Source organism: Trachinotus anak, unplaced genomic scaffold, assembly GCF_046630095.1.
Source record: "Trachinotus anak isolate AG129_WGS33_773 ecotype Australia unplaced genomic scaffold, CSIRO_AGI_Tana_v1 ptg000032l, whole genome shotgun sequence".
NCBI classification, from domain to species: Eukaryota; Metazoa; Chordata; class Actinopteri; order Carangiformes; family Carangidae; genus Trachinotus; species Trachinotus anak.
The window spans coordinates 22,793,601-22,813,639 of NW_027273883.1; the positions used below are offsets into that span (position 1 = coordinate 22,793,601).

Below are 20,039 nucleotides of genomic sequence, written 5' to 3' on the forward strand. Positions count from 1 at the left end.
TCGGACAATGGGTTGTTAGCTTGTCAGGCTTGGCTCTACATAGTCAGACTCAACTGTACATTGTCAGAGCTGCCTCAGCTAACATCAGAGATGAGGTCCTGCATCTAAGCGGTGGCATCTTTCTCAGCATCAACCTAGCAAGTTAAAATGCATACATCTGTATGTATTGTATGAATTAAAGCAGAGATTTATCCGCTGACCACTCTCACAGCTTATAAATAATGAATATTATTTGACCTGAATATCTCTGAGTGAGAAACATGCTGAAGACTTAAAAAACACTTTCAGCCTGTTCTCAGTCCAAATCAAGCAGGTTTAGAGGCCTTGTTGCTGATATAGCCTGTGATATTGGCTCTTTACGACCTCTGGCTGCAGCTCCCCAATCTGTGCGTGTTTCTGTCAAACTTTTGTGTGACAGGAGACACAATATCATCACTGCAGCTCTAAGCCCCCGCTCTTCTGTATTTTTAAATCCTGCGCCACTGCAGGATGCATGCTTTTTGTGACTTGCCATGCCACATAGTTTTATTCCGACATTCAAGTGTGTTACATATAATGATGCACTTCCCAAAAGATAAACACTGATTTGAATGAAATCTGAGTTGTGTGGCCATCCTCCTTCCAGCTGTGGTGGCAGGCAGGCAGTCAGACTACTGTACTTTTCTCCCACTTCCAGTAAATGTATTTAGAGGAGATTACAGATGTGATCCAGACAAAAAAGCAAACTCCTTGGTACCGTCTGCCTGTAGTAGGGCAGGGAATAGATCTTGAGGTTGTAATCTCAGTGGACATGGGTAATCACATTGTCACTTTCATCAATACACTGGGATGAAAAGAAAGCAAGTACCTTGTGGTGTTATTTTGGGTGCATGTTGGGAAGGTTCCTCGCCTCTTCAGTGCCTGCAGAAATGCACCATTTCCTAAATACCTTTGACAAAAGCTCACCCACTTCATATCATGCTGTCAAATCAATACTGGAAAAAAACAGAACTTTTCAGTCAAGTCTCAACAGAAGGAAATATATGGAAATGTGTGTGATTTTGTTCATCTGGATCTCACAAGACAAAACCTCTTATGTATGTCTGTCAAATCAAACAGGGTACCATCCACATCCAGATTTGCTCCAGGCCCAGATTTCAAGTGCACTCCTGTTTGACTTTGACATTCCCAAGTTTGTGTGTTTCTACAGCAGCAGGTACCATCGTGAGCCAGGTGCCAGTTATGGCATATGTTACTGATGTTTAATGAATCTTTAAAACAAGACCGAACTGTTACAGTGAGCTCATGGGTATAGAATCCGCTCCTGAAGATATCACGAACCAGAGAAACCTTTGACATTGTCCTGATGTAGCGTGCTGGAGGCTGTGTGAGCAGAAACACAAGAACGTGCTTGCAGTCTGCAGAATACTGTAGCACTGATTCCAGATTCCACAACCACTGGCTTTCCTCTCTACTTCCAGTTTTTTTTTTTAAATACACAACTGAGTTTGAATACACTTCAAACTTAGCTGTGTAGGGCTTCATAGGCCCTAAGGCCTTGGACATTTGTCAGCACATGAAAGCAGTGCACTTAAGCAAACTGAAAGGGGAAAAAAATGCCAAGATTAGGCTTTCACATCACCAGTAGTAGAGTTGTTGTCAGGATCTGCCACAGCCTGTTGGAGAGAATCAGTCTCAGGTTGAACTGAAGTCAATGAGGAAACAGAGCAATGAAAAGGAAGGGAGGATTTGTTGAACTAGTTGTCTCCATTCAGTTTACGTTCATTAAAGCTAATCTCAGTTAATCAGTCGGGTAAAGCAGACTCCCAGTCCTACGGTGCGGGAGTCCAGCTGCCAGGCCGATAACAATGCCAGCAGCACTGAGCCCTGCCCAGCAAATCAGGAGGGGCTCCCCCTGGTTTTGGGTTTCATTCTTACTGGCACTAAAATGAGAGGCCCCATGACTTCTAGGCTGACCCTTCTTCACTGGCTTTACTGGCTTACTAACTGATTGTAACACACTAGATGGCTGGTCCCTTCTGGCTGTCATGTTTTCAAAAAGTTTAAATGCATTTGAACTCACATGCAATTTGTTTGAATTCATTCAAATGAGACTCACATAAAATGTTGCAGCCACAAACTGTAAATTTTGAATTTGAACAGTTTGTTCAAAATAGTTTGAATATTTAAGTTTTTCCATGTGTGAACACAAGTTCAAAGAGATTGTTTGATTTGTACCATCACCTCCACAGCTGTCCCACTCTGCTACACATCCTTCGTCCATTAGTCACACTATTCCCATAAAATCTCAAGCTTAGATCTTGAGGGATTGATATTTTTCCCCATTCACCTGTTACATTAACTGCTTCATACTTCTCATCCTGATTGGCAAACATTTTATTTTAGTATCACATTCAGGGCCTAACATCCAGGCTGGAAAAGCTCCCTCTGCACCATGTCGACTCCACAGGCACACAGAGCAGCAAGCTTCTGCCACAGTCTCTCTCTCTGTCTCTTGTTGTGTTGTATTTTTACAGCCTGTAAAAGCACCAAAGCACAAAAGGCCTCCTCATCAAGTCTGACATTCCCTTGGACTCTGCCAGAGGTTTTATAAGAAATTAAAAACATAGTGTGAAACATACAAGTCCTGCCCTGCCAAACGCTATACAACGAGCGGCATGGCAGCCAATTGGGTGGGTTCATAATGAAGGATTACATGGATGGCTGAGTTTGAGATGCTGTCAGTGTCACAAGGAACAGGTCAAAGCGTGTGCTGTGTCAGACACACATGCACACACAGGCAGCATACACAGAGGGTGCTGTGTAACTTGTGGTTGCTTGAGTTTTTCACAGGACAGTATAATCTGAGAGAGGGTACTTCAGGTTTGTTTCTGCAAATCTGAGTGCATGCGTCCAAGTGTGTTCATTTAACTCATCAGGGGGTTTGTCCCATTTGGAGTGTTTTGGCCAACTTCATTCTGCTTTGTCTCCATGGGAATAGGTCAAAAGCCAATATAGAGACACGAGTCATGGCTTGTTTTGCACTCAGGCCAAATTGCCTGAGCATTGGCCTCCTCTCTGAGGAGCCTGAATGAATCACTTTTGCTTCTCAGGTATGGTAATAGATGTAAAATGAAGTTCTTCTATAACCACTTCTACCGTTCTGGAAACTGGAGGTTTGCACAAGGATTGATAAGAGGTAAACAAGGAGTTTATAGCTCTGTGAGTGATAAGGTTGTTCTGGGTTGCCAAGAAGACGGCTGGTTTTAGTTTGGATCAAACCCCTTGAAACCAAACTGCTGAGCCAAGGAAGTGTCTGTGCCTGATAGTGTGAATGTGGTGAAAGTTATAAAATGCCCTCATATTATCAAAGCAGAATGTGCAAGCTAAATGCATTTAAAACAAACAGCAACAAACTATATTTACACTTGAGTTTGTCTCTTCTCTGTATTACTGAACATCACTGAACCACTTCCACCCACCCTCCCTTCACATCCTAAACAATACCTAGTTGGTCTTAACCAGTCACATTACTCATTTATTAGAAGACAGTAACAATACAGAGTGTGTGAGGTCATTCTTGACTTTGGAAAAATTAATTTGACAAAATATCTTATTAGCGTTTTCCAGCCGTATCTCAGAGTCTACCTCAGCAGATTGTGTTTGCTCAGTATTGAGCTCCTGTAAAAAAAAAAAAAAAAAAAAAAAAAGTTAGGACCTGGAGGACCTTGAGTAAAGATTTATTTTGACTACAGAGTTTTGTATTATGGCTGCACTGTTTGTATTTTTCTGCTCACTCAGTCACATTGCTCAGCATTTTCAGGCATAGTGAACATGCACCTGTGCAAATTACAAGTTAATTTGGCTATGTCCTCATCCACTGTGCACACCAGGCAGTAGTTTACATGGCTTTTGCAACTGTGCAATGGAAACAGGGAAACTTTTTATCATAGTGTGCAGTGCATTGAAAGGTGCCTGATTGTATTTCCTCTGGTGACTTACCGTTAGTCCATATAGTCACTGTCTGAATGTTTGAGCAGGGCTTCCCTGCCAGAATGAATCTGTTTTGAGCGCTGACAACATTACAACACTAACGAGATTATTTTTCCTCATTTGTGTTATTTTTTTTTCTTCTTGCAGGAGGAGTGCTTCCTTAACCTGGAGGCTCCCATCAGCAGGGTCTGTGGTTACGACACACCCTTCCCTCACATCTTTGAACCCTTCTACATCCCCGACAAGTGGAAATGCTTTGATGCGATCAAGAGGATGATAAACTACTGAACCACTGTCAGGTACAGATCTGACAGCTTCCTTTGAGGCCAATTTGTCAAAGGACATTAAGTAATTTTTATTCAATTAGTGTATATTAAAGCCTGTCAACAACTGCTCTACAATCTGCTTAATTTAATCCAGTAATGTAGTTATGAAGACAGGAAAACTTCATTACGACCTCCCATCAGTAACAAGGAACCGTCATCAGAGAGAAAACTAAATTGCATTTAAATTTTGTTTTCCTACTGCACTGCTAGATGTGTAGTTTATTGAAATACACATGAGGACCCTTTTCAGACAAATTATTATGCACATCTGAAATGCATCTCCAGTAACAGTGTGATTGCATTTTGTTTCCCAGCTCACATTGGTTTTAATCTGTCAAATGGCATAAATACTAAATAGAGAAAAACATTTGCATTTCACTGTATAGTCAAAGAGGATATTTTAGCAGCTGTTTGTACACAAGATAAAACTGCACAGAAGAATGTGTGAGAGCATTAAAAGATGCATTCTCCAGATTTGAGGTTGTGTTGCTACTTTGAGCAGTTACTGACACTGACATTAGATTTAGCCATAATAGTGATGAAAGTTTGCAACATGTTGCCAAGTAGCCAACAGCGAGCTTGAAAGATTGATTCATGATGGAAAAGTTAAATACAGCAAAAAAAACAAAAAAAACAGGCAGCACTCCAGCCATTAATACTGCATGAAGCTATTGGACTTGAGAAAGATGCATGAAAAAAGGTTTGATCAGAATCAGTGCAAGAGGTTGAGATATCCCGACTTTTAGTCCCAAGTGTATTGAAGTTCCAAAAACATTGGAGCCTTCATTTGCCATAACACAAGTTGATGGCGTCTTTCGTTTACACCCTACCTGACTGATAAATCCTCACATCCTTCAAACTCAGCAGCTCTACTTTGTAAATGTGTAGTCTTGGCCCAAAACATGCATGCATTCAGTGCTATTTTCTGCATAAGTCATGTGTGCAGACATCAGTTCATCTTGTGTAAGAATTTGTGGTCTCTGATCTCAAACGGATGACATCATCATCACTCTAGTAAATTGAATTTTCTATGTAGAAACAGTGGGATGCCCTTTAGAGGTTCAGTAAACAGTCAAATAATCAGTCGAATCTTTCCAGCTTAACTTTTCCATGGCATGATTAGCTTCACTTAGCTCAGTGAATCAGTTAATCGTTTGAGTGTTTGACCTCAAAGTTTTACATGTCACACTTATTACCCAATCACACCTTCTTGTTTTTCAGTTGCCATTCATGCATCCAACCATACTGGTTTTGAACAAGCCTTGTCAATCAGTATTTAAACTCTACAGTCCTGAATGGAAACAAATTTGGCACATTTAAAATATCAGTATTGCAAAAAATATAAAAAAGATAATAAATAAGTTTTGTATTCCTGTGATGTGTGTGCAGCAGCAACATCCAGAACTGAAACTGTGCAGAATTATCTTAGATTTTTCTGTAAACACTTGGGAAGCAGAGAAGCCACATTCCTCATGCGCCTGTTGAACAGTCCATATTGTCTGCGTCTTGTTGTCTACAATAGCAGCGGACAGCACCTGAATGCATCGGAAAATTCTTGGAGAGAGGGTTAAAGAGGCCAGCAGAAAAACATTGATATATCACTCAACTGTGTAAGCCTTAAATGTGCTCAGGGATGTGTTCGCTCTATGTGGACATGCCTCCATGACACTAAAAGCCCCTCGCTGCGAAGCTCAAGTGTCTTTAGGATTCTGAAGCATCTGTTTTGGGTGCATACACACCTGTATTTAAAGCTGCTGACTTGTAATCAGACCACCCAAGACTGATTTTAGTGGCAAGTGTTAACAGGACCTAAATGTCATGGATATGCTCCATTGAGTTGTGCAACCTCATGCAGATATCTCACTGTAGTTGCAGCAGTACTGAAGAGATTCTTTGGACAGACTGCTACATGATCCCCCTTTAATTGTCAGTGTCATCTTGAGTTATAGCCATTCAATTTTGGCCTCAATGAATAAGGAAGAAGGAGTCATTAATAAAAAATAATAAAATTAATAAAATACTTAATTGAATCCAGCATGTCACCTCTTATCTTCACCGCTCAGCATCTCTCCAGCTCTACTTCTCCTCGTCTGCCATCCACTGTGACGCCAAGTTATTCTCTCTAACTTACTGAACCTCTCTGCTTTTTCAGAGCCAACTTCTGGTAGCCCTAAACTCCACGCTCCCCCCTTTTCCTTCTCCCTCATCCAATCAGTGGAGAGCAGCCAGGAAAAGACACTTTGTAGACCATCCAATCAGGAAGCAGTATCCAGATGGGCTCCATGTCCTTCTGTGTCATCCAGCTAAAAGACTGTTACATTACCTCTGGGTTTGGGAACCTCTTTCTGTGGCAAGGGAAAATGACTTGATCCAGTCTTTATGATGAAACTCTATGTTGGCTTCAACATATTGCAAATTTAATTTCCTCTTAAATAAAAGTTGGATACTGTGGGGGAAACTGTATTTGGTTGCATTTTGTGACTATCTGCCTTTCTGTGCTGTTACTTTAGATTGATTGTGTCCAACGGTGCTCTAATCTTTATTTAGTTTGACATGAACTGAACCTTATTGTACTAAAAAAATGGATCTGTGGTTTTTAAGGAAAATAAAATGATCAGAATAGGTATGGTGATTTGCATTGCTTCAAATTTCTTGGGATTTTTACTGTGTCATTTTGGCAGCAAGACTCAAATAAGATACTTATCATACACTTCTGGTCACATGATTAAGATATATATATATATATATATATATATATATATATATATATATATATATCTTAGCAGACTGGTAAAGTCCAAATTTTATAAATCTTCTGATGAAAAATGGGAGCTTTACAGTGCCAGGACCTATTTTACAACACGCCAAACACATTTATTGCATTATATAGTAATTTTTCAGTCAGCTGCTCCCTCCATTCTGTCCGTAGGGAAGAACAGAACTAACACTTTTCAGTTACAGTACTTTGATTTAAAGATGTAAAAGTGAAAAACAGCATTGCATCATGGCCACTGTTTCAACTTTTGTTCGGCTATAAAATTTAAAGACCTTTCCATTTTATCACTGCTTCCATAAGAAAATTGTCTTTACTTGTTAAACTAGTTGTCTGTCTCTTAACATTTCAAATTTCAGTATGAGAGTCATGGAATCAATCTTCTGTCCTTTTGCTGCATGTGTTTCTGAGAAATCTCAAATCATGGGCAAACCATTACTTAAACAACCATGACAACTGCCTGTCAGAAATTGGAGTTCTGCCCATGTCTCCATTAGCAGACGCTGGCAAAAAAGCAAATGGTGTCCACAGCCACTCTGCCACTCATACAGCTAGTATGTGCAGGGAATGCAAGCGTGTTGGGAAAAGCAAGAGTGATAGTGTAAAGCTGGGGCAGAATTAAACGGAGTGGGGGGGGGGGGGGGGGGCGTGGCGTGGCATTAGACAGCACAGAATCAACAAATTTAAAAGACCTCCTCTGCAGACTATGAATCTGCTCTGCCAATGTGATGGAAAGCCAAGACTTTACAACTCCTTGTGAAGTGGAAGTTTTGATGTAAGGTTGATGCAAAATCAGTTCATCCTTTTTGGACTGTGATTGTTTACAGCAAATCTTAAGCTATAGCAGCCATTATAAACCATTATTTGCCTTCCTGGTATAGAAATCACCAAACTGGACCGAGATCATCTGGGGGGCTTGAAAAGTGTAAATAAAAACTCAGTTGTGATTTTCCTCAATACATTTTGAGGCACTATGAGATGTTATTAGATGTATAAGCAAACATCAGGACTTGGTTTTTCATCTGGGGTCCAAAGTTGACAATTTCACCTAAGGGTGGTGCCAGAGAGAAGCTCAAAACAATGAGCTAACAGAGGCTAAAAGCTATGTAGGGCTGAGCTTTATTTCACACAGATGTTTAATTCAGTGTTCATATGAAGAATATTGCTTAAAGCAGTATTAACTGTTCTCACCTTTAGGGGCAGCTAAATTAGCATTTTTGTATTATCACTTTATAATGTTATTGTGTGCTAGCAATCTCTTGCCTGATTATACATTCAGCAGACACATAACAACATTAACATTAATTTGGAGTCACTCTGCTCTCCGCTTTGTTTTGGTCTCTACCATCGCCTGAGAGGAACAACTTCCTCTTTAGCGGCCAAATGCTCCAATATACAGTGGTGTTTAAAAGTCTAACAGCATTTATGAAAGTGGTCTCAGACTTTTGGACCCCACTGTACTTATTCATTAATTACCAGTTTGTGCTTTTATTGATGGCAAGGTGGTGCACAATGGGTTTATCAGAGCTTTCAGAGCCTGGTGCAGCTGGAAAGAGGTTGATTCTGTCTAAATAAACCTTAAACATTAAAGCTGCAGGCTGTAAAACCAAAACAATGAGCTGATGCTAAACACTCTGTAGAGCTGAGGGGAACTGCAGTACTGGTGATGATTCACTGTGAGATACCCCATTCACATTAAACATAGTCATTTGATCCATTGTTCATATAAAAATATAGAGTAGTGTAGCTTTAATACAGGTTTAATGGGCCTTAAATGGCATCGAAATCAGTTTTACTTTACAGTTACAGCTGTGACTCAGAAAATCTGCTCTCATTGTATCCCAGGTGTTGTTCAATTATTCACAGTCTGTGGAGCAGCTCCATCTCTCTGGATTACCTAACAGCTGCAGTCTGCTCTGTCCAAACTGATGAAAGGAATTAAGCTACACAGTGTTGAAATGATTTAAAGTATATTTCTGGGCGCTTAAAATCGTCTCTTAATTTTGTGATATCTCAGTAACGTCTGTCTATAGGTCAAAGGTCAACTTCAGTCAAATGTGACATAATGTTCTGAAAAAACACCTCTGGCCATTATTCAGTGCTCTAACTCACAAAAGGAGTTTTTTTTGTATTTATCTGTCCCATCATAGGGAATACAGATGTATATTAGCATTTCTTTCTACAATCCAACATGTTTATATCATGTATTTTGTACTGATGTTTGTTAACATGCATTGTCCCTATCAAATAAACAAACAAATAAATAAAATGAAATAAATAAATAAATAGAATGTTAGGATGGAGAACATCAACTCACACAAACCCACAGCAATCTCACTCTTCTGGGGTCTTCTGCACTTTTTCACTCACACATAAAAGAATCCAATATAAACATAAACATGTCGAAACTGCTGTTTTGTCAGATGTAAACCTACAAGGATTTATTTATTCCTCTCTGTGGTATAGCATATTCTCTTTTTTTTTTTTTTTTTTGGCAGTTTACAATCCACAAACAAGCATACTAGCTGTTATTGATGTAGTTGTGACAGCTCTCTCATTGCTCGCCCTCACTGTGTAAAGTATGGATGCCTTATAGTCATTTACTCCTCATGCAGTTTAAATCCGTGGGGAAAGCATAATCAGCATGCTGATGGAACGTTTACTGTGGAGGCACATAAGACGGGTCAGCTAAACCAGATGGCCTCACGCCTCAAGGTCTTTGCTTTCAATTTGTATCTTAAGTGCATAACTAATGAATTATCTTTTTTTTATGTAAAAATTTGTCTTCAAATATAATCAGGTCTTCATCTAAGTTGCAATATTGAAAAACAATGTATTTTAACTAATAACACACATATCATTGTATTGTCCTGTCACAGTGTAGGTTGGAAAAATAATGTGAACCCCTTTGCTACTGACACAAACAAAAGCTAACTGCAGTCAGGAGTTATCAAACCTGCGGTCCAGTCAATGAAACAAGACTGGAGTGTGGGTTGGAGGTACTTTCACTTATAAAATACACTCAGAGATTTTGTGTTTGTTATTCACAAGAAGAATCTGACTGAATCTGATGTGAATCATGCCTCACAAAAGAAAGATTTCAGAAGATGGTCAAGAATTGTTGATTTGCATAAAGCTGAGAGGGTTACCAAAGTAATCTCAGAGAGTTTAGATTTCCATCAGTCCACAAACTGACAAACTCCAGTATAGTACTGTGGCTTCTCTCCCTAATAGTGGGCGTCAAGCTAAGACGAATCCAAAGGCACAACGCACAGTGATCAGTGACGTGAAATGAAGCCCAGAGTAACAGCTAAAGGCTTCAAATAATCATTGGAGCTGATTAACATCTCTGTTAGTCAGTCCACCGTACACAAATCATGGAGCATGATGTCCTGCCATGGACACAAGAGAGGAAGCCAAAAAAATATGTCACACACATGCCCGAAGTTTGCCAAAGAGCAGCTTGACACTACACAACACTACTGGGGAGAACTTGCAGCACTATGTATGGTGAAAAAAGAGCACTGCATACCAACATGAAAGCATCACCCTAAGGTGAAGTATGGCAGAGGGAGCATCATGATTTGGGGCTTTGCTTCATGGACTCCTAAAGGATGAAGTCAGGGTGATTCCACCTGCTGAGGCTTGATAGAAGTTGAGCAATGCAGCAGGACAATGACCCTAAACATCAAAGTAGATCTACTACAGAACAACTTCAAACAAAAAAATAGCCCACTCAGAGCCCAGACTTTAACCAGGCACACACCAGACTTCCTAAGAATATGTTGGAGCTGAAGCAGCTCTGTAGGAGAAATGATCCAAAACTCCTCCTGAACGTTGTGCAGGTCTGATCAGCAGCTACTGGAGGTGCTTGTTTAAGGTTATTGCTGCCAAAGGAGGTTCAACCACTTATTAAGAAGGATTCACTTACTTTTTCCACCAGAACTGTGAAAGTTTACTTCGTCTGTTCAATAAAGACATAATAGGTTATAATTATTATTCTGTTATTAGCTTAAGCACATTGTGTTTCACTACACTTGTGACTTAGATGAAGATCAGATCACATTTTATTACCAATCAGTGCAGAAAACCAGGTAATTTCAAAGTGTTTGCAAACTTTTTCTTTTTCTTGTCGCACAAATGCCTGGACAAAATGACTTAAAGTCAAACCAGAGCACCACAGAGAGTCCCATTGTTTTAATGTAACACAGCCATCTGGAAAACCTTATGTTTAAATCATGAACATCACTCATTTTGCACTTTTGGATATTTCCTTGTATTATTTGGAAATATTTCCACATATAGCGATCAAGATGTGTGCTGCGGTGCACTCGATTTGCCTGTTTTTTTGGAGCAACTGCTTCCAATATGTCACTTCATAAACAATTTGTGAAAGTGATGGGAGTGGGTTTGTGTGCAGTGCAAGAGAACTGCATCACTAGCATTTTTTTTGGGTATCCCAAGTCATACACTGCTGCTAAATAAAACCAGTTGGCAGCATGTATTTTAAATTGTGGCTTGTATAAGTAAGTTCATATTGTATGGTTGTGATATAGCCAAACTGTCGTGTTCCACTGTAACAATAACCAGACCTGATCTACAGTACATACACAGCCGATCACCATCTGAACTTTCAAAGGGAGACATTTGTAAATATCTCCTTGGACTGGCTCAAAGCTGGAATGTAGTGGATTCTTGCTCTTGTGCCAAATGCTCGCTCCCTGTTTCTCATAATTGTGAGATATGTCGTGAGATATTCTCCCTCTCACCTTGCCAGTGGGACACCTATCACAACATCTGGGCAGTTTTCAGTATCTGGAATCGGCAGTCAGAGGAAAAAGAGGGCAAAGACTCAAATGGTTTACCAAATGTAAAAAAAAAAAAAAAAAGAAACAATTCCACTAATCAGCAAGTATCTGCTAAATCCTTGTAAAATTTCAGATAGGATTCTCAGTGCGCTGCACCACAAACCCTGGTCAAAATGTAAAGATAAAATCACGTCTGTCATTTTGGTCTGGGTGAAAGCAGGGCCTTTAACCACGGTGGTGAGGCGGCCCCTCCTTTGGGCGGGGTGGCAAAGATGACCTCTGCTTGGTAGGAAGGCCATAATAGCATCTGTGTGCTGACAGTGTGTCATTACACACTATATTTACATGAAACGCAAAAACCAGGGGTGGTAGGTCAGGACGTGAAGCTATGGGGGGTAAAGATGCTCTGGTGCATGTTCCGTACAACCAGAGATTACTGGAGATTACAGAACCATTTAGCCTGTAATGTGGCCCGCTGTGCATTTTAATGGTTGGCAGGGGCATGTTTTACAACATCATTACACATTCATAGGTTTGCTTTGATTTTATTCACTCAGCATCCAATGGATATTTTATTTTGTTTTGATAGTTAATGATAATAGGTGCAGCCTGGGATAGTTTGTCCAGTGGTTATAGTGGAAAATTATGATGTTGGTGAAATAAATGATGTGTGGAGGACAGAAAAATTGTTGGATACTGAAGCAGTTCATTTCAGTTCAGCATGACTGAGGGTTGTTTGCCATTTTCTTACATTGCTGCAATAATTGAAGTAGGAACTCTTTTTCTGAGAACCATGTTCCTTTTCACCGATAAGAAAAACACCACTGGTTTTTATTGCAAACAGCAAATGAGCAGCACTCCGTATCTCACCCGCAGCTCTTGACAATTAAGATTTGCACTAGCAACATACCTGCAGTAATGACAGCTGGTGCTGCCTCTGTCATTCATTTCAGTCTCACAATGTCTCACAAACCAGTTCTTACAGAGAGACTAGTGTGTGTTACTTTATATTTACACTTCATAACTGTCAGATTTAACTGTTGCACAGCTGACTGAACCAAACGGCAAAAACTTTTGAAAACAAGTCCGATCTAACCTTCATGTCCCCCTAATTATGGCATTTCTCTCTTCTCAAGCTAAAGGGAAGCAAGTTTTTTTGTTCTTACACAGCCGCATTAATGGAACAGGCAGAATACTGTGGTATCTCTCCTTCCAAAAGATTTGTTCAAGACTGGACTCAATTCAAAGGTTTCTTCTAGCAGAGTTAGGGCATGCTAATGCAAAACAGGATGTATATTTATTAAATCCTGGAGATATCATGCAAAGCCTTTGGTGGACTAAAAAATGAATTTTCAGTCCAGTTCTTTGTGTTGCAGCCAGTTCTCTACATCTTGTTTTATAGAAAAAAGAGATTATGTGTTGATGATGATGTATTTGTGATACACATCCTATCCTTAAGGGTAGAATTGAAACCTCTATGAACCTCAAAAGATAATATCATGTTGAATAATCAGCCATATCTTCAATTTACTGCTTATAAACTACTGCTCTTATAAGGATGTGTATATCTGCCGTAAAAAACACAGACTCTGGTGTTTACTTACTGGAATCACAAGGGACAGAGAGAGAACACCGGCTGTTTTTGTTCCGTTTATCCAAAGCTTCATTACCCCATCAAACATTTACCTGCAAACAGTGTGCTTTCCAGAGTTCACACACACACACACACACACACAGGCATGCATAAAGCATGTACTGTACATTAGCTGACTGATGCCATAAGACTGAAAGAGCTCACATCACAGCATGTACTGTTTGGGTTTCTAGGTTCTTTCAACCCAAACAGAGCACTCACAGCAGCACTGAAACACAAACCATATGTACATATGCATCATCAGACATTTCCCTCACACATATGGAGCTGGATATTGTGAATTTCTTCATCATCAGCAAGCAATTCAAGGTTTGGTTTTAATTCTGGCAGACAAATGGTTGCTAAGGCAAGAGGGTGGGTGGGGGAGACAAAAACACTCTTGGTCCAACGGAGGTAATTTTGCCTGGCTGTCGGCTTGACGGGGTGTTTGTGTACCAATGACATCCTGTTAGACACAGAGAGTAGTTCAGTCTCATCTGACGTAAGATGGTGCTAATTTGTGTGGCAACGAAATAATTTCCAGCCCTAATTGAAGGAGCGTTGCATGTCAGGCTCACACGCTTTACACCCTCCACTGCAAACAGGGAGTCTGTCTCTAAGTCAGGGGTGATACTTTGTTCCCCACCAAAGAAGGGAAGAACTTCTATTCTCCAGCTTGGTTGGGAGCAACACATTATTGTCTGTGAAAACTGATACGACACAAATGCATACCATCTGTCCGAGTACGACTGTGGAGGGAATGTGTTTGTAAAGTCCCAGCACAGAGTTGACTTTTGAAGACCCCAAAAGCTTTTGGTGGGGAAAACATTATAGTTATGGGTGAGATTATGTCATCAAAGCATTGGTTGTAATGGAAACAGATTCAGTTCTATATTTGAACTGGATTCTTTGGGACATAATAACAGTAAGTAAAGCCAGTATACTACTCTGAGGCTCTGACTGCTTTACCTTTATGTGCAAAGCTTCATGAAGTTTGTCTCAACCGTGGCATCACCTCCGTTCCTCTGAATTTTCAGTGGCTCCATCTTTTAAATACCATTAAAGAAGGACAGGAAAAAGACACAAATGCTGAAGTCTCATCAGTGTTGTCAGGAGTTGTGGAGAAAAAGTCATCACAAGAAATATGGATAAAACTTTCTGCCGATGTTCTAGGTTGCTTACTAATAGATGACTTATGGGGTCAGAATGCTTAGGTGTCTGAAACCTCCCCACACTTTAGAATTAGGGAGGCATCATTCAACATTTTTCAGTACTTCGTTGAGACTCAAATATGTATTATAAAATAAAAGAGTAAGTGGGTTACATTTGTTATTTCAGCAAATGTCAACATTTCATATCTGGTGCTGGCTGCCTCATTTTAAAGTTCCGACCATAAATTAGGCCACGACTACGAAGGCTACGTGAGTGCTGATCTGTATTGCTCTGCTGCTACTGCACACTCAGCTGCTGAAACATTGCAACAAGCCTTTAGCAGACTGCAAGATGGACCTTTTAATTTGAAAAAAGTCCTGAACTTTTGTCCAGAGCCAGAAATATTGTAGACAATGGTTTGCACATTGCCACTGTAAATGGACTTACTATTGAGAGGAAATCTGGTTGGATTAAAAACTTAACGTTTAAATATCACATTAATGCACTTGTCAGAAAGCTACATCATAACAAAGCGGAAATAGAAGCTAATTTTCTTTTGCTCAGCAGGAAGCGAATAATTGAGGCTGTCTTCTTCTCTGTCCTGGATTATGGTGACGTTATCTATAGACACACCTCTACCTCCACTCATAAAATGATATTTCGGTTTATTTGATATGGGGTTGTGTGAGGCAGTCAGTAGATTCAGGTCAGAAAACGTGTTTAGACACTTTTAAAAGATGTCCACCAAAATATCCTTTCCAATGTATACTTCATTTAGAGTATTTTCAGAGCTTTATTTTGCCGTCAGCACAGCACTATCCTTTGGCACTACATTTTCTGAACTGCTGATCTCCCATATTCGTTTGCACAAGCTCACCTATGCCGTGCACTGTATTATGCCACCAGGTAGCCTGGGCTCCGCAGCCCGGCCTCCAGCCTCCACAGAAGTTTCCCTTCTCTCTATTTCTCTCTATTTATTCCCCATTTGGAAAAGTTCTTCTTCTGTGTACTCTCGTTCATAAAGGTATCCTCTTGTCTCCCCACTGAACAGCATTTTGTCGTCGCTGTCACATTCACTCACTTTTATTTTCTTTTATTTGCAGTCACTTCCACAAACCTCTCAAACAGACTGGTCTGAGGTGTAATACAATGTGTGGCGTAGGTGCGCTTAGAAATAGGGACGATCAGCGGTCTAGAAAATGTAGTGCTTATCAAACTCACGTTTTCCTACATTTATTTTTTTTCCCTCCTGCTGGTGGCATCTACTTAAGGGACACACGATGGCCCCACCAGAATAGACAGTGCAGATGTTTACTCGGCTTCAGCTTTGAGTGATTGATGAGCTGAACTCTGTGAGATTTTCCAGGTTTTCAGTATATTATTCCTCATGCATATATACAGTCACGTTCTGCGTACTCTCTGCTGGGCTGTGTGTGGTCATCTGGTGCAGACTCTGCTCAGCAGCTGTTCCAGAAAAAAAACTCAAGATAGGTAAAAAGAATGTTGATTTGCTTGATCAACTGGATACGCTGTGCTTTATCTCCATCCAACACTTTGATGTCCATCTGTAGTGATACTCACATTGAGAAGGACAAGTGTAAACTACTCATAACCCCCTCCTCAAAATACTGTTTTGATTTCAGCTGCACGTCTGAGATTTATATTTACGAATGAACAAAGCTGCATCTCTCTGCATTCCAGAAGATAAAGCGCTTCCTTCGGGGAGCATGACTCATTTCAGATTGTGCCATTAATCAGTTCAGACTTTATCTACAAAAAGGGGAAAAGGTGGAGTGGGAAAGTTCAGTTTACATTAGTATTCAAACCATTAGCCTTATTGTATGCTATCTTCTGTAATGCAGCTGTAGCTGCAGACAGCAGTGCTCTCTCACAATAGTAGTAGTTTTTTTTTTTATTATAAGACCGTGATGATTCCCAGAACTAGGCTACAGGGAACTTATTATACTAACAGTTAGTTATATATTAGTCAATCAGTAGCTGGCAAAAGCAACCGTACTAAACCATTAACGCAGCTTGATATCAACACTTGAATCTCGGTTCGCCTTCAAGTCAAACTCATAAATATGCTGTTACACTTTGAAACTTTTGCTGGTCACATATTTCCACAGTTTGAACATGCCAGTCAGGGCTTGTGGCATGTCTTCCATTCTTCAGCCCTTGACGCACTCTCACTGCTCAAAAACACTTGTAGACACACACACAGCGTTTAATCCACTCTTGGTTCCCAGATGTGTCAGATGTGCCGTCGAGCGGCGGTGCTGAAGGATCTCAAGGAACGCTATTTTGCAGGGAGGAAAGAGAGGAGTCACTTGAGGTCAGCGAGGGGGAAATGTGTGAACAGTAAAACATTTCACCTTCCTGGAGGCTGAGTCAGAGCACTTCTATTCAAGCTGGGAGTGGAACAGGAGTGAGAGGATCTGGTGACATGACAGCTGAAGTTATGGCAATCGACTGACCTGTGTAACCCCTGAAACTGCACCGGAGGGGTAAATTAGATTATTGCCCTTCTGCTACTACTTAGAGACAAAAATATGAACAAGACTGTCTTGGAGAAAAACATGGCAGACTAACATGCCTCTGCTGCCTGAGATGCCAGGATTACTGCTGTACTTTGGGTGTAGCGGAGACATCCATATAAAGCATATGTTATTTGGGTAAGAATACATCCGAATGTTGACATAGATATTTTAGTCAGAAATTTCAGCTGAATAATTTCTTTGCTTGGAGCTTCAATGTAGTCGAAAAAAAATTGTAGACCCCAGACACACTTTGGTATGCTCCTGCTAAGAATGTCTTTAACACGCAGTGCCAACTTTCCTCAGAGGCATGTCATATGAATTTGAATCTGGCGCTGGTTTTCAGTGATAAATCTATCGTAAAGGAATTCCACAGACACACTTTCTCTCATAATTTCCTCATGAAATGTCTCACAATACATTATGGTGTCAGAATGCCTTCCTTTGCCAGGAAGTGTGACAGGTAAAGCTGTCCTCAGTCATCTCACTGCAGAGGAGCAGAGGTCATGTTTAGAACTGAGTGAGGACGCAAGTGTAACTATCAAGAAATGGGATAAGGGAGGTGGTGTTGCTGTGATGTAGTTTATGTGAAATTTTAAAATGTTGACAGATGGTGATGGATGACTTTCTTTCTAATTTGACATCTAACCTCAACTGTAAACTTAATTCCTTGTTATCTGTTATAGAGGCTAAAACTGATTTTATTATTAGATTCTATTTTAGTATAATCTTAATTTATTTATTAGTGATCTTATTTTATTAACCTATGATTTTACAGGCTTCTTTGCACTGAATTCTGACTGGTGGATGTATGAAACACAATTTTGTTTTTATGTGCCTCTTTCATTCTAGTGAGCTAAACCTCAACCTCATTCTGCTTGAGCTGACAGTTTGTATTACTGTTAAATCAGGTCATGTTTAGCAACTTTTAGTTTCAAAAGTTAGGAACAAGTGTCATGAAAGGTCAACATGTGAACTGGAACCAGGTCACATCGTTGCAGCGTGGCTAAAATCTGAAGCTCACCATCTAAATTGAGCCGTTGTAAAACAAGAGGAATGACTCTTTCTCGTGTCTTTTCTAAACCGTGTCCTCATTGACAGTTTGACCTATCCTGCCTTTCAAAATCACTGGTAACTCCTGTTGCACAGTCGCACTCTCAAAAGGTTTGTGACCAAACCACTGACTCTTGTTGCTGCTGTGCTCCTCCTTCACTAAAGCAAACACACACAAAAAGTCACCTTTCCAGCTATATTTGCAATTTTGCCCATGACTTTCTGTCTAAATGTTTATAATTTTCCGTTTGGGACCTTTGTTTTTGTTTTGGTATATTTAGCCATCCCTCGTCCTGGGCTCAGTGCCCGCTTGACAGACAGTCTCTAATTAGCACAGCAGAAATACATATTTAGAGCTGTGTGGCTTTGGAGACTCTCTTTATTTAAGTCACCAGGGAGAACAATGGAGGAAACAATGGCTGCCTGCAGCAGGAAAGGTCTTCACAGCACTGACTCAGTGCTGTCACTCTCTCAATGTGACAGTCAAGCTCAAATCAAGATACTGTAAAACAACCCACTCATTGCAGGAGCTAAAAGCTAGTTTATTTTCTCCAGTGACAGAGAGTTGATTGTTGTGCTGCAGGGTTTACACACAGTCTGAATATCTGTGGAACCATGTCTGGTAAGGTTTTAGTTTTAGCAAATGTTTTGGCACAGTGGTTGCATAAATAATAATGAATCACAGCTTAAATGATGAATATTGTGGCTGCTTGTAATTAAGACAAGTGTTTGTTCCCCATAATCATGGGTGACACGGGTGATTTAAGGCATAATAATAGACATTTTGGGAACAAGCTGTTTCAATCTCCCTGTGGCTGTGTTGATAAGAGGAAGCTGTGTCTTAATACTGATAGCTGTTTTGGGTTTTTGTCCCCCATGGAGACAGGCCTGAGCAGGAAGTGTGGGTGCGGCTGGCAGACATTTCCCTTGGCTCCCCACTGAGACTCTTTAAAAAGTGAAACTTGAATCAAAGCCTCTACACATTCACTTGTCTACGGTTCATATGTGAATAAGCAGCAGGAGACTCCACTTGTGCTGCACTATAATTTTGGGAATTAATTCACATCAATTTTAGTTTTTGAGAAAACTGAATGGCTGTCACACAGTAAATGATACCCCAACTGAGAGCTTAGATTTCATGCTGAAATAAAAGGGTGCCAAACATCAGCACAATGCGGAGGTGGCTACCTGACCTTACTATTCTTCACTGAGCTGGTTCACACAAGTTTCCACCAGTTCAACAACAAGAAAAAAAGCTTGATCACTAAGATCAGGATAAGAAACCATTTGTGAGGGAGTCAACAGGGGTTGGTACCTTATGTCTTAATAAAGAAATTTGTTCAGGCTTCTATTTGCCTGAATTGCTGATCTGAAAGCTATTGACTGTGTAAATGTTTTTTTCTACATGGAAACATGAAGAAAACTGGTTGGTGGTAGAGCTCTTCACTGAAATGGACTTCTGGAAAGGTGTGCACAATTTTTTTAAATCACCCACGGCTCTGTGAGGCTGTACGAACACACATCAGAGTTTTGACCTTAATGCTAATGTTGCATGCTAACATGCTCACGATAAAAATGCTACCATTCTAATGCTAAGCAGGCATGTTTATGCTCATCATGTTAGTTTAGTTTGTTGGAATGCTAACACATGCTAATCACAACTAAACACAAGCACAGATGGGGATGATGGGAATGTCTTTAGTTTTGCAGGTAGTATCTGTCAAATTACCCTGATGATGAAAGGTTAAGGGATCAGCAAAGTTATACATTTCATCCCCAGTGAGA

At 40.2% G+C, this 20,039-nt stretch overlaps 1 protein-coding gene across 1 annotated transcript in view; it reads left to right on the top strand.

Annotated features, from left to right (window-relative positions):
• The window catches only part of bckdhb (branched chain keto acid dehydrogenase E1 subunit beta), a 57,925-nt gene extending 51,003 nt beyond the window's left edge, over window positions 1–6,922 (top strand). The window contains exons 10-11 of the mRNA XM_071470769.1: window positions 4,120–4,271; window positions 6,451–6,922. Of these exons, the coding sequence (XP_071326870.1) occupies window positions 4,120–4,260 (141 nt within the window). The 3' untranslated portion in view covers window positions 4,261–4,271; window positions 6,451–6,922. The remainder of the gene's footprint in view (window positions 1–4,119; window positions 4,272–6,450) is intronic.
• Window positions 6,923–20,039: the final 13,117 nt, after the last annotated feature.